Genomic DNA, 18,251 nt, shown 5'->3' with positions numbered 1-18,251 from the left:
GATCTTCCTCTGTGGAAACGTTCTGAGGCTGTGAATACCGCCGATGTCTTGATTTTGAACAAAAAAGACAGAACCTGTCCGGCTTTTCTGGTGAGGCCATGTTTTGACCTGACCCGAAAGTTAGCCCGTCCAATAGTTTTCACTCGATATCTCTGTACTTTGGTCGGGTGTTCTTTCAAAACTTTACGGTACACACTTTGGCCTCCGAACGGTGCTTTTTCTGTTGTTTTTTTTTTCTTTTTGCAAGGTTACAATACTACAGCGATTTGTGATGCCAAGCAGTTCCAGTGCTTGTAAACCTAAAAGGCCACTTGGTTGACGGTGATTTCGCTGCACTTTGAAATAAGCTATTTAGCATCACGCTACGGGGCGATTTACACCCCCAAGAGGGACCGTTAACATGCATCGAAATGATTCACACGCGGCAATTTTTCACCATAAAGAATTTGTTCTCAACGGCACAAGGCCAACGGTTATCCTAATCAATGTTTAGCGAGAAAAGCTGCTACGGGCAATTTTTCACCCTTTAATATAACGTAACAACCTCGGATTGCTGCGCCTATCGCTTTCCTCTGAATGCCACCACAGCAAGGTTCTTTCGTGTAGTCTATCCAACGTCATGTGCCATCTTCTACAGAACTATTTACGTCCACACAAAATACTCAAACAAAATACAGAGTGAGCTTGGAATACATCTATATCAATCCATTGTTTTTTCCGTTAATAACCTGTTAAGAACTTTCTGCCTGGGCCAATTGAATATCGGAACATGTACACAGGTGAACCTAATTTGTTCTTTTAAGGAAAGTTATTGACTGCGTTGATTACAGCCTATTAGAAATTTTCATTTCAATGAACGCGCTTGGTCGCGTTCTCCTGCACACGCACGCTCAGGCGATAGCTCGGCGAGGTTGAAGCACGCATAAACAGACCTATCGATATCACGTATTAACCACTTCCGGGCAGGCCTCAGGGCTACGCTATCATTTAGCACGGTAGAGGCACGTCTCTGCAAATAGGTAGGCGGAAAAAAAAACAAAAAAAACGAGTTCTAGCTTTTTTTAGGCAAGTACGGGGGAACGTGTTCGTTTATGGCTGGTCAGAAAACGTCACTTAAGAAATCAATAAACTAATTGCTCCTTTTCGCAGACGTAACAGCTCCTTTAGAGCCGCCCGACGTGGGCTTAACAGAACCAGTTCCAACAGCCTTCACTTCCTGTTTACATTAGTACCGACCGTATGCATTCTAGCTAAGTTTAGATCAATGTGTATGGCGCGTTGGCCTTAATACAGGTTTTCGCAACAATCGCGCCCTCCTTGCAAAATCCCCAGATGGGATTGCAGTATCAATAAACAAAGAATGCATAACCGCGCTAAACGTTCCCCAAGTTGACAAACGAACCACGTCGCGCGGAGAATGCACGAAGAGGAAACGTTAAGTGCGACTAGATTCCCGGCCGCGTTGGCTGCTTTTTAAACGAAGGCGAAAAGCAAAAAACGCTTGAGTGTAGAGATTTCGGCGCACGTTACAGTCCCCCGGTAGCCGCAGTTCCCCCGACGGCCCCCTCCACTACGGCGCGCCTCATAGCGCAGATATAGCTTCGGCACGTTAAACCGCATAACTCAATTTACGCCCGACCCACCTGTCATTCAGCTCCGTCCCGCGCGTCGGTGCGCACATGACGAAAAACCACACTGCGACGATGCTGTAGACGAAGGAAGCGAGCAGGGCAAAGGTCACGTAATTGCACAGCGTATCGCTGCTCCACTCGATGCGCGTGTAGTCGATTCTGCACTTGCGCGAGCTCTGTTCGACGTCGATCCAGGGCTTGGTGAAGAGCAGACACTTATCCACGGTGGTCATCAGCTGGGCGTTCATCTTGCGGTAGCACACCAACGCGCCGATTGAGGTGGCCAGCGCGCACAGGTAGGCGAGGACGTGAGTCGCTCGCCAGACGGTGACGCTGCGCTGTATGATCATTTTGGAAAAGATGTTAGCACCGACGGCTTCTCCGAGCGAGGTAAACACGCCCCTCCGCTGCGACCGAACGGTTCTTCATGCGATCCTCATTTCTTTGTACGAGCGCTGCTTTGCATCACAAAAATAACAACGGTGTTCTTTCGGATTGGCTTGGCTTGTTCGCTGTCTCCAGACGCGTCTTATGTTTATACTTTTCTTGGCTTGGATTATGGCGGATAAAAAACGTTTTCGTTTGTGAAAAATTGGCGCGAGTGTTTGAGCATGGTTTGAGGAGCGCAAATGTTTGGGTGCATGCGCACTAGAAATATAGACATCCGATATTTTGTCACGAGTTAGACCGTTTATAATGCAACAGGCAAAGCCACAGATTCTGTACTTGTTGCGGAAGACTGAACATCGCGCGCAGTACGGAAATGGTTAATTCAGACACTGTGCTTTCTCACTACACTATGCCAACATTCAGAGAAGCTAGCCCGTCTTATATGAGGAGGTAACCTTTTCAATAAGCCCATCTCTCTCTCTCTCTCTCTCTCTCTCTCTCTCTCTCTCTCTCTCTCTCTCTCTCTCTCTCTCTCTCTCTCTCTCTCTCTCTTGGCTTAAACTGCTATGCAAGCATTGCATTGCGGTCGTTCTTCCTGTTCGTTTTTCCCATTTCTCCCCAAAACTACTACTGGCCATGATGAAACGAGAGGCAAACAAAATAAAAAAAGCTCCGGTGTGTCTAGAATTCGGCATATTTTAATATCCCCTGGAGTTTGTCTAAACTAATTTAGACCCCACATTGTCGCGCTTCATGGAGCTTCGAAGCGGAAAACCAAGATGAGACGAACAGATCGTGAGCAACAATTTGGTCTTATTTTGCGAAATAAAAAGACGTGTGCTTTCGTGTAGCATGTTACATTTATGTGGTTTTTACCGATGTGTTAATGTAACTTAACCATAAAACATTAAAACAGGAATTACACCGAGACTGTATTGGTTTTCGCTCTCTTTATTGAAGTCAAATATTTTCCAAATTCGAACTCGTTCCGCAGTGTTCAATGTACAATGGCAACTGAGTTCAACCGTAGTGACCACCCACAGCGCCCCCGAAGCCCCCAGCGTTGCCGAACGCAGACTGGCCGAATCCGGCCTGGTGTCCACCGATCCCCTTGTTGAAGCCTGCCGCGCCCTGGTTGAAGCCGGTGCCGAACGCCTTGCTGTCGCTCACGGAAAAGCCAGAGTTGTGGTTGTAACCCTGCTGGCTGTTGTAGCCGACCACGTTCTTGTGGGCAGCACCACCTCCGTATCCTGCAGCTCCCTGGTTGAAGCCGCCCGCGGCTCCTCCGAATCCTGCCTGGTGGCCACCAGCTTGGGCGCCGTATCCGGACTGGAAACCACCGCCAAGACCACCGTACCCGAGACCTCCGTACCCGAGACCGCCGTATCCGAGGCCACCATAACCGAGGCCGCCGCCGTACCGGGCACCGCCGAATCCGAGGCCGCCGTAGCCGAGACCACCATAGCCGAGGCCACCGTAGCCAAGACCACCTCCGATGAGACCGGGACCGTAACCACCGTAGCCGGCTCCGCCTGCCAGCCCGACCCCACCGACTCCAGCGCCGTAGCCGCCGCCGAGTCCAATGCCACCTCCGAGGATGCCTCCGCGACCCTCCACTTCTTTCTTCTTGGCGTCCTCAGCGGAGACTCCAGAGCAGGCCACGATGGCGCAGACAGCGACAGCGGTGAAGAACTGCAGTAACAAATAACCGAAATTGTGCACGGTGATGTGAAAAAATTCTAGTCTGCGAAGGAAAATTCGACATTCACTTAAATTTAGCTATTGAGTCGGTTTTCTCAATCAAATCAATTCAATCAAATTCAATCAAATTCAATTTTAAAGGTAGAGTTTGTAAATTTACTCTTTTAGTAGTTCAGTGTGCGGCCAAGGTTAAGAAAAACGGTGTTGGACGATGACGTCCGTGAGATTTCCCCTGCCACTGAGGCGACTCTGAAGCTCGTCTTAGGGGCGCATCCGGGTGTGAAGTCACCACAAGATCTATGCATAGGGAAAAGGACTGGGGTCTCACCGAGGGCGGCCGCCTCACCTTCGCCGTTGGGCGCACGGTCCCATTCACGGCCAACTCCATTCTGAAGACGGAACTGGTATATTTCACTTATGTTATGCCGTGGGGTGTACCTAAGCAATAAAAAAATAAACGACGCTGTTGCTGCTTTTAAGTTTATCAGGTATAGAAATGCTTAGAACTACCGCTTAAAATGGGGATTAACACGCAAATTTTAGAGGCAACAGCGGTGAGGATGGTAGCTTCCAGAGAGAAGTCGACCCGTGACCAAAGAAGCGAAACCGCGAAATACACAGCATTTGTATACAAAATGTCGACGAAACAGCCGTCGACAAAACGGATGTTTATTTATTGGCGAAATTTGTCTACTCCACCTATTGGTTTTCTGACCTTCAGCAGAAGAGTGTATATCCCAGCATGGTAAGAAGCAACAGCAACTACGTACTTCCGTATCCTCGCGGGCTAATAATACAAGCAAAATGCAGTATTTGTTTTGTTCATGTGCTGTTACCTAGATCTAATTCTCCGAGCGAATAAATTACAGAGCGGATAAACACAATCGTTTTTCCTCGTTAAAACGACAACTGTATTTAATAACGACCGTATTATTCAAGTCCAACTCAGATTTCACTGTGCACAAACCGCAAGGTACGACGGGAACGGCAGAAACATTATTTCTTCCCAGCTGCACAGCAGTTTCGTTTCCTCTCGAAAGTTGAAACCCGCAAAGTGTGATATTCACTATAGCAAATTTAGCATAAATATAATATATAAAATATATAAACCATATAATATATATAATATACATATTGAGATATATAAAATATAATATAACATGCCCAGCTGGACACGACATAGTTAAGTAGTTAACTTTGGTAACTCCTCCCGTGTCCCGTAAGTTATGTTTGCTGTAGAAGACTAATGATAGGGTACAAAAATCTCACCATCATGTCTGCAGGCGTACTGTCCCTGTAAAACTCAACGAAGGTGGCCGGCGGTGCAAGACCTCTTTGGCTCGGTCGAGGAATGGGACTCCGGCAGCGTCTGATTCCCCGCCGTCCACCGAACGGGTTTTTATACTTCTCACGATGCGACGTCCGGTGCAATTTCGAGAAAAGAAACAGAAGGGGACCGAAGAAAGGAAGTGATGTCGACAACTTCCCCGGCTGTACTATATACACCTTGTGGTCCTGAGACGTTCGCATCCCGGGGAAAAAAAACTACGTAGATCAAGTCACACGCCTTACGGCGAGAACTACGTGGGAGTCCTGATAGGAATTAGCTTGGCGTTCCGGGAAATTGTCACCGTCACTCCGGACGACCGCATTCTTATTACCCCGGCCGCTTTCAGCAGCTTGGTGTGGAACTGGTCAAATAAAGTACAAACGTTACAGATAGTGTTTTGAAAGTTGCTTGTATATGTTCAAAACTGCTAATGCGCACGTCAGTCATAGTAAACAAAAACTCAGCAGTAGATTTATTTGCTTCTAAATAAAACATGCTTCCACAAACAATTCCGTGACGCTGGCGCGCTTTGATAGGCACTTATGATGCTTTTGACAGCACTTGAGCCAGAAAAGCGCTTTTTCATTGCTTGGGACAAAACTTCATGTGGGCATTTATGGAAGTCAATTTATATGAGGCAGAATTGCTAAATGATTGACTTGGTGCTTTGGTAACCACGGGCGCAAACATTTTTTACATGGTAAAGCCAACCCATTCAGATAGGCTTAGTTAGCTCGAGAGTGCATTCGTTTTAAAAAAAATCAACAATTTTGCCGATAGACATTAGCCTTTATGTAATCGGGAGGCTCGTTTTGTGCTCTTTCTCTTATATAAAACGCACTCTCAGTGAAATTATTCCCTTGCCTGGCGCGTACGCACGTCTGCATGCCGCACGGCCATACGCGTTCGCCAGATACCGTGCGAGCCCAAAAGCAACCCCATATCACGTGACACAAACATTTGCTTGTCAGTAGCCAGAAACGCTATTTCTTAGAATGATTGCTGAAAATGTGTGTACACTGTAAAATTTCCACCTAAAAAATGTGCACAAATTCAGAGAACTGCGTGCTATGCGTTAGGCATTCTTCTGCCACTTGCCTTCATTGTTATTTATTTATTTATTTATTTATTTATTTATTTATTTATGCCTTCTTCGAATTTGCAGGGCTTACAGCAGGGGATAGAAAAAATAAGCATCAAATTTGACACTAAATAACAATGAAATTGATTACACAAGGCGCGGTAAAAATGATCATTAGAAACAATGGATACAATCATAGGTGGAAGATAATTCCACTCTCGTATTGATCTAAAAAAAAGTGAATTGCGCAAGGCGTCACCTTTAAAGGAAAGTTAATAATTTGCTTTAACAGTGTTGTCCCACTTTGGGAAATGTAGAATGGCGCTTGAATATACGTCTCCCTATGAATGAATGAAACTTTATTATCACTAAGGGGGGCTTGGTAGCCTAGTTGGGGAAGAGGGAAGAAGGGAAAGGGAGTGGGGTGGCCGTCAGAGTCGTCCGGTCAGGTCTGCCGCTCGCACGAATTCGCGCGAATCGATTCCAGTTTTGGAATGGTAGATATTATGACAGAATTTCAACTTTCGTCTACGATCTTTCAACTCTTCCCATATAAGTTTACTTTTGCTTTCTCTCATACTAAGTTGACGATCCCACTTACCTAGCACGAATCGCACTGCCCTGTTCTGTAGTTTTTAAGGCGTATCGACCAGCTCTTTGGTGTACTGATTCCAGAAAACACATGCGCACTCTAACAGTAAGCGCGCAAGAGTGAAATACAGTTGTTCTTTTAAGGTAGATGGAGGTTCGCTGAAAATTTGTCTTGGAAAACCCAAACGCGTGCAACCTTAATTTTATGTTGTGAACGCGTCTAGTCCACCTCAAATCACTCGTTGAATAAACTCCTAGATATTTATTTTCCCTGGTCGTGCTTAAACCAGCGTTATTTATGCTATAGGTATTCAGCTGGAATGAACGTTTCCTTGTAAAGATGACGTGGACACAGTTTTTAACGTTGAACGACAATTCTGAATGGGCACACCGCGATGCTATTACATTTAAATCATGCTGCAGGCATTCAGAATCACGTTCGTGCTGTATAGACCTGTAAACTACACAGTCATCCGCGAACAATCTGAACAAAGATTTGAGGAGAATAGTAATATAATTTATGTATAACAGAAACAAAAGAGGGCCCAGAACTGAGCCCTGAGGAACTCGTGAGGTGAAGGGAACATATTCTGAAGAACAACCGTCGAGAACGACCGATTGCTGTCCAAGAGAGAGGTAAGATACTCGCAATCCATCAATAACAGATTCATTCAGTTTACAGCCCCACACTGTTTACTAACAAGGTCATGAGGAACAAAGCCGAATGCTTTTTTAGAGTCCAACAGAATACAGTATACTGCTTTACGCTTATCTATTGCCAGCGCCAAATCATGCATGAACTCAGCAAGCTGCGTTGAGCAAGAAAAACCTTGAAGAAATTCGTGTTGACTAGGATACAGGAGAATATGTTTAACTACATGTGTCATTGTACAGCTATGAAGAACATGTTTAAATTGTTTACATGTTATACTAGTAAAGACACCGGCCTGTAGTTGTCAACGTCATTCTTTGGTCCATTGTGATGAACAGGTGTAACACGTGCTAATTTCCAATCACAAAGTAGTGCTTTCTCAACTAAGCGCTTTCGAACTAAACCATGAAAGTACAAAGATAACGTTGCCGAACAGTTCCTTATTATCGCTGCTGGAATATTATCTGGGCCACACGCTTCTTCTGGTTTGACACTTTGTAACACTTTTGGAACATTAGACACACTAAAAGTGATCTCAGGCACTACTTCTGCTTCAGTTGACAAAAAAAAAAAACGGGTTAACAACGCGCGAATAACTTTGAATAAACAGTGACGAAAAGTAATTTCTAAAATGTTTGCCTTAGACGCGTCATCGTCAGCAATTGTGTGAGAATATTTTAGTGGAGGAACAGATGTATTTTCTTAGCCATTGAGACGAACGCATCTCTAAAACTGTTTGGAGTCCTCTAAGAGCTTTTCTCCATGGCTCGATAAGAAAGAATTGTAAGATAAGTAAGTTTTGTTTCAGTCATTTTACTCGCGCTTGCTTTGCAAATAATTTATTTGTTTACATCTCACGTACATTCCGCTTACACGTCGCAGTAAAGTGCGCAGCTGAGTAATAAACCGTGGTTTATCCCTAGTGCGTTTAGATGACAACACTCGAATGGGAACGAAAGGTTCCCGCAGGTGAAATAGTTTTTCTTTAAGGTAGTGTCTATTATCACGGCAACCATGTGAATTACCGTCAAATTTCTCACGGCAGTCGCCTCTGATTGGCTAAGCACAATAGTTGGAGATTCTCCGGGACACATATTCCCTGATGACTCGTTCCTACAGCTGCTCCTGTGGCCCTGTGTTTTGCATTTTCAACGAGAAGGCTCAGGTTCAAGTCCGGCATTGGAGAAGGGCTTTTTTTACCTTTCAGAATTTTTGAAGTTTTTGCTCATCATGATTTTGTAGTGCTTTTTTTCATTCTGGTTATTACTATATCCAGAGATCGACGCACAGGACTTTTATAATGGGTTAGATTAGGTTTAATATAGGTTGTGTTCTTTGCCGTTGGGCTCGGTTAGATTAGGTTTGTTGCAGTTGGGCTGGATTTGCATAGTAAGCCTATGCTTGGTAGGGTAGAATACCTCGGGTAGAATAGGTTAGGTTACGTTAGGTTAGGCTCGGTGAGGTTAGGTTATGTTGGGTTACCGTGGGAGGTAACATTATTCAGCGAATTTTAGGCCGGCCAGCTTTTAGGGCAACTGCCGTGAAAATTTCCTCGATGTAATTCTCACTGCTGCCGTGAGATTAGATGCAACTTTTTTAAAAACACGATCAACTGTTCAGTATTTAGTTAGGCGAAGTAGGAGAAAGTCTTTATGACATCAGGAAGACGCTAGTTTGCTAGTGTATCAATAGGGGGGAAATAAGTTTCAAATGACGAACTGAATGGCGTCATAATTTGCTCTACTATACGCATAAACCTCTCTGGCAACTTTTTTGGGAACAGATATATCCTCAACAATTACATCAGCCACAACTATATTGTGGTCGCTAACACAGGGTAAAACATAGACAGAATCCGCGATTGCAGATTAATGACACGACTCTGGGCCCAAAATGATTGGGGGTCGTATCGATCGTATAAATGAAGGAAGTTCACACTAACGCACCAGACTTGAAGTTTAAGTCCACTATTGCACCAGCTTTGCTTCTTCGCTGCCGCAATGACCTATACTCCATCTTTGTTGCTGTAGGTGTAAGCGTGCTTCATTTTTTTTTTGAAGTGATTATCATTGGACATCGCCTTGGAGGGGCGTACGCTATAACGTGTGTTTCTCGTTCCGAGCAAGTGTTACCACGATTACGGCGAACGCCGGAATTTGTTTTTCCCAACCTTGTCCAGTCTCCCTCAGTGGGTATGCTTGGCTCGACAAACATGCACCGGGGACGCTGGGCGGGCGTCGCGGGGCACGCACACACGAGCGCTCGGCATTTTGATGATGATGGTTGGGTTTTTTATGGCGCAAGGACGACTACGGGCAAAGAGCGCCAAGGAAAAGTTGTTTTATGAGGACGATGTAATGGTAAGTGTAAAACATTCAACTAAAATTGTACGTGAAATGATATAAAAGCCAATGTAGATGACTGGTGTAAAGGGCCAGGGTGTGAATATGCATGGTAAGTAATGAGGTGTAAAAACTTGACATCGCTAAGAAACTTAAAAGTACGCTTGGGGGTGATTGTGGGGTCAACCCCCTAAAAAGTACGATGGGTGTAGTGGATAGCGTTGTCTGCGTAGTTGTGGGAAGTGTCTGTGCCGTGTTGTTTCTAGTGCCTTGCATTGTATGAGGATATGGATCACGGATAGGGCTTCTTCGCACCTGCTGCACAGAGGTCTTGGAGATGCAGTGAGAAGGTGCGAGCGCGTTGCATGTGTGTGCCCTATCCGTAATCTAACCAAGGCGACTTCAGTGTATCTATTGCGTGTGTCGGTGGTGTATGGTCCCAAGTGTGGTTTTATTACGTGTAACTTGTTGTCTGTGTGCCATGTTTTGCGAAGTTGTTGTCTGATGTGTGACTTCACGTCGGTGTGTGCTCAGCATTTTCTTGGTTTTGTTAATTGCCGGCCGGTCGCCGCGAGGCCCACGCTGGCGTGTGCATGCTCGGCAATGTCTAGTTATTTTTAACAGCGGACACGAAAAAATACGATTTGCTAAATAGTTTCGCTGTTAAAAAATCCGCAATTCTGTTCTTTTTTCTCTGACAGTAGCCAGATTTGGCTATGGTGGCCATATTTGTTTATTAGTTCTTTCGTTGCTTCGGCCAATGATGTATATCAGCACTGTTATGGAAGTTAGAAGCCTTACCTTCGCAAACTACTTATCTTCGTGCATACGTAAAACGTAGTATACACGCTTGGTGCTTTTGGCCGATATTTTAATTCGTGTACCGGACATTTTTAGGGGCTTGCTTGTGTAGTAATCTTCACTGGGTGACAGCGATACATATTTTTCATTTTTAAATTCCAATTCATTACTTTATTCTTTTTTTAATTTTATTACTCTATTACAACCATGAAATTTGTTTATAACACCGATTATGCATTTTTGTGCCAATGCAGGACGTTACACGATTGGTCCATTTTCACAATATTTTTGTCCATGTTTCCGTTAGTTTTTTCTGGGATTCTTTATTATTGTCTTCGTTTTGTGTGTTTGTGTGTGTGTGGGGGGGGGGACTGTATAAGATAATATATTTATTACGTTGCTTTGCTTTCTACACTCTTTATTATCCGCTCTGTTACTGCATAATTTTTGAAAATTTTCTCAACCAAATATATATTTTTTAAATAATATGACGGAATTATAACAATTAAATGCAATAACCTCACCAATAATGATTTTTTTGTGTGCAAATGGGGGCATTACATGGTTGAGGGCGGGGTGTGCGGGGAAGGAGTATTTCGTATAGAAAGGTTACGCAATTATACTGCACCCCAAAAGTCCAAGAACGCGTGCTTATCTCCTCATATTTTTTGATAAGGCCTGCGTTTATGGAAGAAGCGAAAAATTTTTCGCGTGGGGCTAAAGAGTAATTCGGCGTGTATATTGTTGAAAAAAGAAACTATTCCCTATTCCGCGCAAGCATGAGTTAAAGGCTTTCCAGGACATCCTTTTCTGGATGCACACGGTACATGGCATGGTATAGTAACAGAGGTATACGCCACATCAGAGTCTTTGTACAATCGCCTTCTGGTTGTAGTACTCGCATATTCTAGTGAGAACCACCCTTCTGGTATCCAGTAAGTCTCGGCGACTTCACGCAAATACCCCCTCACACTGGTGAACTGGACTACCGGGGTCGAAACTATATATAGTCAGGTAATAAATAACCTGAAAAGCGTCACGTCAATTACTGCACAAAAAAGGCGTCTCTTTGGTCCTTCAAAAACACAAACCTAGTAACTATTCACGTCAAACCAGAGTGTCCAACCGGAACCGAACCGAACCGGCATTTTTGCCGCAACTGAACCCGAACCCGAACCGTAATTATTTTTTGGGCCTACTGGACCTCACGCGGACCCGAAAAGAAAAAGAAATAACGGTTTCTGGTTCGCAACCAAGCGGTTCAATCATCCCGTTGTTGATACCGGGTGGTCAGTGTCACTGGGGACTTTTCTCTTTCACGGAACGTCAACTTCGCAATCACTGGCGCACTTTTCCTCTTCATATGAATTAAAAATCCTAGACAGTCTCTTCGTGGTCACAACATGGTGAAGCGACTGTGCGCTAATATTGCAACGATATGTTGCTGCAGGTTGAGCAATCAAAGTGCAAGGATGGGCAAAACAAAAAACAAAAATGTCACACTCTCGGCAGCGTCCACGATGTTTAAAGAAAAGGTTCAAACCTCCATGTGCCTGCTTGTTGTACCTCAAAAGTGTTGAAATATTGGGTGGTTTGTACATAGTCGTCAGAATGAAAACAACACCGCGACGGTCGGCGAACAAAAAGAAAGAGACGCACACTTGCGTCTCTTTAGACGTGTTTGCTCCTTCGGCCTGTCAGCTGCCATTTTATCAGTGGGCCGGCCCTATAAATGACGCAGTCGATAGGGAGATTTAACTGTGCATGTGCAAACGTGCATGTGCAACACAGCCCAGAAGATGTCCTAATGTTATTAAAGATTAACGGATGAAAAGGTTTATAGAAGTCATATGCTTTCATTGCTTCGGGGCAGCGGCTTTAAACAAGCGATGCGAACCCGTCGCACAAGAAAGAGGAAAAAATAAAGGGAAAAGGGGTCGCAGAATTAAGTTTCTAAAACGCACAACGGGGGGATAAGATTAAGGACATTCCAATGAAACGTTTCGAGTGTTAATTGGAAATTCCAGAAGCTGTATACGTTAACAATATGGTCACTTCATCATAAGTCCGCCAGTTCCGAGTCCCGAATGAAGCTAAGAAGAAGGCCCGATACCTCCCTACCCACCATCCGCTGTCCTCTTGGGAAGACGATGTGGTCTAGAGCCATGTATGAGGCTACTAACTATCGCATCGCTAATACAATGCTTGTTTGCCTATTCGAATGCAGGTATACCGGAGTCGTCATTGCGTAGGCCAGAAAAAGACGCAAAGAAGTAAAGTATGACGCTACTAACTTGGAGGCGCGTTCGGTAATTGAACGTTGATGCTTTCGCAATTAAAGAGGGCTTAGGTGTGCGCGCCGTTTCGTATTATTGTTTACTTCGTTCGCTAAGGGGCGTGGTTCTTCAAAATGGTATAGAAATGGCAGGCTACTAAAAGTGTAATCAATTAAGAAAAATTTTAATGAAAGCGACTGGGCGTACCATGTATGATGGGCACATCCATATACTGTCTACTGAAGCCAAGTAGAAGGACAGTTGGTTCGGGACGAATCGTAACTGTCCCGTTAACGTTCAATATTTCAATTCACTTTCCGCATGTATTTTAGCAAATCTTCGTTTTTATTACTGTCTCAGCTGACGTCTTGAATAATACGGATGATAGACACAGAAAGAACTTGTGAGTCGAAAAACGTACTCGCGTGTTTTAAGCATCAAATTTGTGATGTTTAAAAAGCCAATACAGACGCCCCTTGCGAATACGCTTCATGAACACCTGCTAAGCTATCTCTTAAGAGATGCTTAGCAGCGGAAAGCCAAAATAGAGCTTCGTTTGATCTTGCCTTATGAAAAGGCTTATTCAGTTCCATATTGTAGTTGACATTCTTGAGGTTTTCTTGATGCATGGATATAGCTTCTATCTAAAAGCGGGCTATTTTCTATAAAGAACAATCCCATCAAGGTTGTGTAGTGTCTCGTTGCCTTTATTAAAACCTAATATTTCCCTTCGAAGTCGTTTTGCAGAGCCTATAAGCAGAATACAGTCGCAGCTAAGTTCAGCCGTAGTGGCCACCCAAAGCACCACCGAAGCCACCGGCGTGCCCGAACGCAGACTGGCCGAATCCGGCCTGGTGTCCACCGAGTCCCTTGTTGAAGCCTGCCGCGCCCTGGTTGAAGCCGGTGCCGAACTTCTTACTGTCCGTAATCGAAAAGCCAGAGTTGTGGTTGTAACCCTGCTGGCTGTTGTAGCCGACCACGTTCCTGTGGACAGCACCACCTCCGAATCCTGCCGCTCCCTGGTTGAAGCCGCCCGCGGCTCCTCCGTATCCGGACTGGTGGCCGCCAGCCTGGGCGCCGTATCCGGACTGGAAACCACCGCCAAGACCACCGTATCCGAGACCTCTGTACCCGAGACCGCCGTATCCGAGGCCACCGTAACCGAGGCCGCCGCCGTACCGGGCACCGCCGAATCCGAGACCGCCGCCGTATCCGAAACCACCGTAACCGAGGCCGCCACCGTACCGGGCACCGCCGAATCCGAGGCCACCGTAGCCGAGACCACCATAGCCGAGACCACCGTAGCCAAGACCACCTCCGATGAGACCGGGACCGTAACCTCCGTAGCCGGCTCCACCTGCCAGCCCGACCCCACCGAGCCCGGCGCCGTAGCCACCGAGCCCGATGCCACCTCCGAGGACGCCTCCGCGACCCTCCACCTCCTTCTTCTTGGTGTCCTCAGCGGAGACTCCAGAGCAGGCCACGATGGCGCAGACAGCGACAGCGGTGAAGAACTGCAGTAATAAATAACCGAGATTGTGAGGTCATGTGAAAAAATTCTGTAATGTAGTCGGCGAAGGAAAATTCGACATTCACTTAAATGTAGCCTACTGAGTCGGTTTGCTCAATCAAATCAATTCAATCAAATTAAATCAAATTTTAAAGGTAGAGTTTGTAAATTTACTGTTTTAGTAGTTTAGTGTGCGGCCAAGGTTAAGAAAAACGGTGTTGCACGATGACGACCGAAAGATTTCCCTTGCCACTGAGGCGAATCTGAAGCATGTCTTAGGGGCGCATCCGGGTGTGAAGTCACCACAAGATCTCTGCATGGGGAAAGGGCCTGGGGTCTCACCGATGGCGGCCGTCGGCCCTTCGCCGTTGGGCGCACGGTCCCATTCACGGAGCTCTATTCTGAAGACGGAACTAGTCAAGTGCATTTATGTTATGCCGTGGGGTGTACCTAAGCAATAAAAAAATCAACGCTCTAGTTTCTCTACGCTGTTGATGCTTTTAGGTTTATCGGGTGACGGCGGCGGCGGTGAAGAACTGCGGCAGAAAAAATGGCCGAGATTGTGGGCTTTTGATGCTGATGAGAAAACAGCAGTGGATAGCTTTTAGCATTCCATTAGGACTCGTTATGTCGGATTATCGGGAAGCTCTATTTGCCCTGGGGGTTCCCAGCTGTGTTGTACACACTCAGAATTTGCGTGGTGGAACAATTTAAATATGCAGGATGGTTGCTCCCATTTTAAATCACAGCCTACACTTAAAGGAGCAGCAGCGCGTGAGGAACCAGCAGCCCCGGTCTGCGGAAGCTGCGGCGGTTTTATCTGAGGACGCGACTCGCGTTGTGCCATTTTTTCGGCTCAGTATATACATTTACTTCGTGCTGCTTTCGTTTCCAAACTATGGTGTAGAGTTTAGATTTAGAGTATACATTATATTACCGCAGGTATCGAACAGTTACTTTGTTTCATTTTTTCCTTTTTCCCCATTCACGTCCGCCATCGACACCTTACTTTCTCTTACCGCATGACTATTAGGACGGCAGCGTACACACAAAGCTTCCTTGTCATCTACATTTTGCAACTTTTATTAATAAGCTGAGCTAGCTTCGTTGTTTTTATTTTCTCTCATCGGGTCGCGTGATTCCTCCCCTTTGCCTATGGTGTAATGGTGCGAACGGAAACATCTGGTTGAGCCCAGTATAATCCTACGCTATAGAAAAGCCTCGTGGTATCGAGCGCCTCGTGCTACGGAATGCCTTTTTTCTTCCGAAAAAGAACATTTTTGATACAATGCTAACTTGTCAATGCTTGAACGTGGGCTAGTTGGTTGAAGCAATGAAACATGGTAAAAACAGTGCAGCTAAGGACAGGACGCAACGGAACAAATAAACGGGACTAGCGCTGGTAGTCCTAACGGTAACGCTCATTGGTGTTTAAAACGGCATGAACAACGAAAGATATAAAGCATCCGCTTTAAAATTGATTTCTTCCAAGTGGCTTGGTAATGAATTTTGTTTCTTCTGGTATTTTCCCACTAGCAATTTGTAACCTTTATTACCAAATACCGTATTTGCACGATTACAACGTGCCCCCTATTGTAACGCACGTGCAAGGTTCCTTAAAATTTGAAAAAAAAAAAGAAAATAATTTAAAAATAAACACGCGTAACAACTGTCTAAGGTAGGCCCATCGAGGAATGGGTGCGCCAAAATTTACTCGCGGGATGTTGACGGATTGTTTTCGACTGGATTGAGTTGGATATTGGGAGACGTTTTGTCCATGGCGATCGATGCCAATGGACGCTTTGAAGCCGATTTTAATTTCGCACTCCCTTCTAACGTGCACACAAATCTGGTGGTTGCCTTTAGCGAAGAAAGGTGCGTGTTAGAATCGTGCAAATGCGGTATAAGATGCCTGCATACGACACAGTGGCGCAATTAACTCTCGTGATTTCTTCAGTGTCACATAAATTATCTTTCCCATAGAAGGCTATTGATGGGGTACAAAAACTCACCATCATGATTCCAGGTGTACTGTCCTGCGATTTCACGTCTCCTGGAGGCAGCCGGCCGTGCAGGGGCTCTTCGGCTATGGGAATCGGACTCCAACAGCCTCTGATTCCCCGTCGTCCACTGAACGGGTTTTTATACTCGGCGTGAAGCAACGTCCGGCGCAATTTCGAACGAAGAAACAGAATAGACAGGAGAAAGGAAGCGGTGTAGGCAGCTTCCCCGGCCGTACTACATCTCGTCATTTTGTTGCGTTCACCTCCAGGGGGAAAAACGACGGACACCAAGGCAAGTTCGACAAGAACTACGTGGGAATCCTTCTAGGACGTGGTTTTGCATTCCGGGAAGTTGTCGTCACTATCGACGACCGCATTCTTATCACTCCGCTTTCAGCAGCTTGAGTTACAGTCAAATAACTAAATATCCTAGCACTCCAAATACCCACCTGGAAGTTTTTTGTATATGTTCGGATATCTCGCACATGTTTCACGTATATTTTCAGGACCGTTTCTTGATTTACGTACATCTTAACCATTTCCGGACGAGCACTTACTTAACCCTGTCGCACTTGACAAAACGCTCGTGATTTTTGTGACAGCACTTCTTGCATAGAAAGAGTTGGTTATTGTTGTAGACATGAAAGCATTTTAAAATTTTAAAATTTTAAAATCCAATTTATATGATCCATAATGGTGAAAAATATTAACGTCGTGCTTGGGTGACTACATGCGTTGGAATGTTTCACTATTGAGGACAACGCGACCCTTTCAGCGTTAGTTTAGTTAACGCCAAATGGCTAGTGGAGAATGTTCGCTTCGAAATTTATAGGCAGAGTTGATATGTGAGAGCACTTTGAGTGGTTTTTCTGAAAATTGAGTTTTTCTTTCATGTAGTTAGAGGCAAGGCCACCAAGGCTGCTATTTGAATTTTGAAATGCAATCAGTTGGATGGAACAAGAGGTACTTACGTTTCAAGGGCATTTTTGTTTAGAAATACGCAAAATTTGGTTCTATACCCTCTTTGCTTCTTTACTTCGGTAAGTTCATTGCGAAAATTTTCACCCAAAATGCATTAACTAACATAACGGAAAGCTTGATTTGATTGTGGGGTTTAACGCACCGACGCAACGAAGGCGATGAGGGCTCCGGAATAATTTTGAACACCTGGGGATCTCTAACTTGCGCCGAAATCTCGTGCACACGGGCGTTTTCGCTTTTCGCCTCCATCAGAAAAGCAGCCGCCGTGGCCGCTCGTGCTCAGAAGCGGAACACATTAGCACCTGAGCCACGGGGCTGAAACTGAAAGCCAGAACTGTTAGAAAAGGACATAGAAATGTCATAATATGTCGATTTAATTTGAATACATTGGCAAAAACATTCTGTGATTTCATCTGAAAGCACTCTTTCACTGCGATAAATTTAGCTGTTTACTTTTCAAACAAATAATTATCAGTCTGGTGATAATCAGTGCCGCTAGTTGAAATGATGCTCCATAAAATAATTCGGCACCTGTACGCGCACGGATACTTCTGATCCCTCAGAGCGATCGTACACCCGCTTCGTGTATCTTGGGAACCCTACTACGCAGCAAGATTCACAACGGTGCGGAATCAAGCAAACCGATAGACATAAATAGAGGAAGAATATGTTTAATCAAATTAGGTAATTATAGCCACGTCAGATGTGAAAAATAGACAAAGGAAGATAAAAATATGTGCAGGGATGCACACACACAATCACACACATGCAGTCTTGCATTAAAGGGACTCTGCAACACTTCCGATAAAAGCTTTCACTTTTTCCTTCGCGTCTGGAAACATTGTGAAAGGTATAGTTGTCGCCGGCATAGAGCGGCACTGCGGGAGTTTATCGTCGCATAAGGGGCCCTATTCTCGATTGCACAAATTCTTAGTGAATTCGCAATGTTTTTTTTTTGCGTA

The 18,251-nt window shown here is 45.1% G+C and overlaps 3 protein-coding genes across 6 annotated transcripts in view; all 3 read right to left on the bottom strand.

Annotated features, from left to right (window-relative positions):
* The window catches only part of LOC144141092 (uncharacterized), a 49,809-nt gene extending 47,671 nt beyond the window's left edge, over positions 1-2,138 (bottom strand). For all 3 annotated transcript variants that reach the window (XM_077672616.1, XM_077672618.1, XM_077672617.1), the window contains exon 1: positions 1,644-2,138. In XM_077672616.1, the coding sequence (XP_077528742.1) occupies positions 1,644-1,981 (338 nt within the window). In that variant the 5' untranslated portion in view covers positions 1,982-2,138. The remainder of the gene's footprint in view (positions 1-1,643) is intronic.
* Positions 2,139-2,956: 818 nt separating this feature from the next.
* On the bottom strand, positions 2,957-5,122 carry LOC144141091 (uncharacterized). The gene is made up of 2 exons (XM_077672615.1): positions 4,992-5,122; positions 2,957-3,713 (listed from the first exon to the last, which is right to left on the bottom strand). Exons 1-2 carry the CDS (start codon positions 4,995-4,997, stop codon positions 3,042-3,044), a joined length of 678 nt encoding a protein of 225 aa, XP_077528741.1. The 5' UTR covers positions 4,998-5,122; the 3' UTR covers positions 2,957-3,041.
* An 8,359-nt stretch (positions 5,123-13,481) lies between these two features.
* LOC144141090 (uncharacterized) lies at positions 13,482-16,450 on the bottom strand. 2 transcript variants are annotated; one of them, XM_077672614.1, is made up of 3 exons: positions 16,318-16,450; positions 13,949-14,309; positions 13,482-13,918 (listed from the first exon to the last, which is right to left on the bottom strand). In XM_077672614.1, exons 1-3 carry the CDS (start codon positions 16,321-16,323, stop codon positions 13,575-13,577), a joined length of 711 nt encoding a protein of 236 aa, XP_077528740.1. In that variant the 5' UTR covers positions 16,324-16,450; the 3' UTR covers positions 13,482-13,574. The 2 variants fall into 2 exon arrangements, with proteins under 2 accessions (XP_077528740.1, XP_077528739.1); XM_077672613.1 differs by having other exon boundaries at positions 13,482-14,309.
* Between the last annotated feature and the right edge of the window lie 1,801 nt (positions 16,451-18,251).

Source organism: Haemaphysalis longicornis, unplaced genomic scaffold, assembly GCF_048455015.1.
Source record: "Haemaphysalis longicornis isolate Haplotype H1 unplaced genomic scaffold, Haemaphysalis longicornis Haplotype H1 scaffold_6, whole genome shotgun sequence".
Taxonomy (NCBI): Eukaryota; Metazoa; Arthropoda; class Arachnida; order Ixodida; family Ixodidae; genus Haemaphysalis; species Haemaphysalis longicornis.
This window is presented reverse-complemented; position numbering and strand designations above follow the sequence as displayed.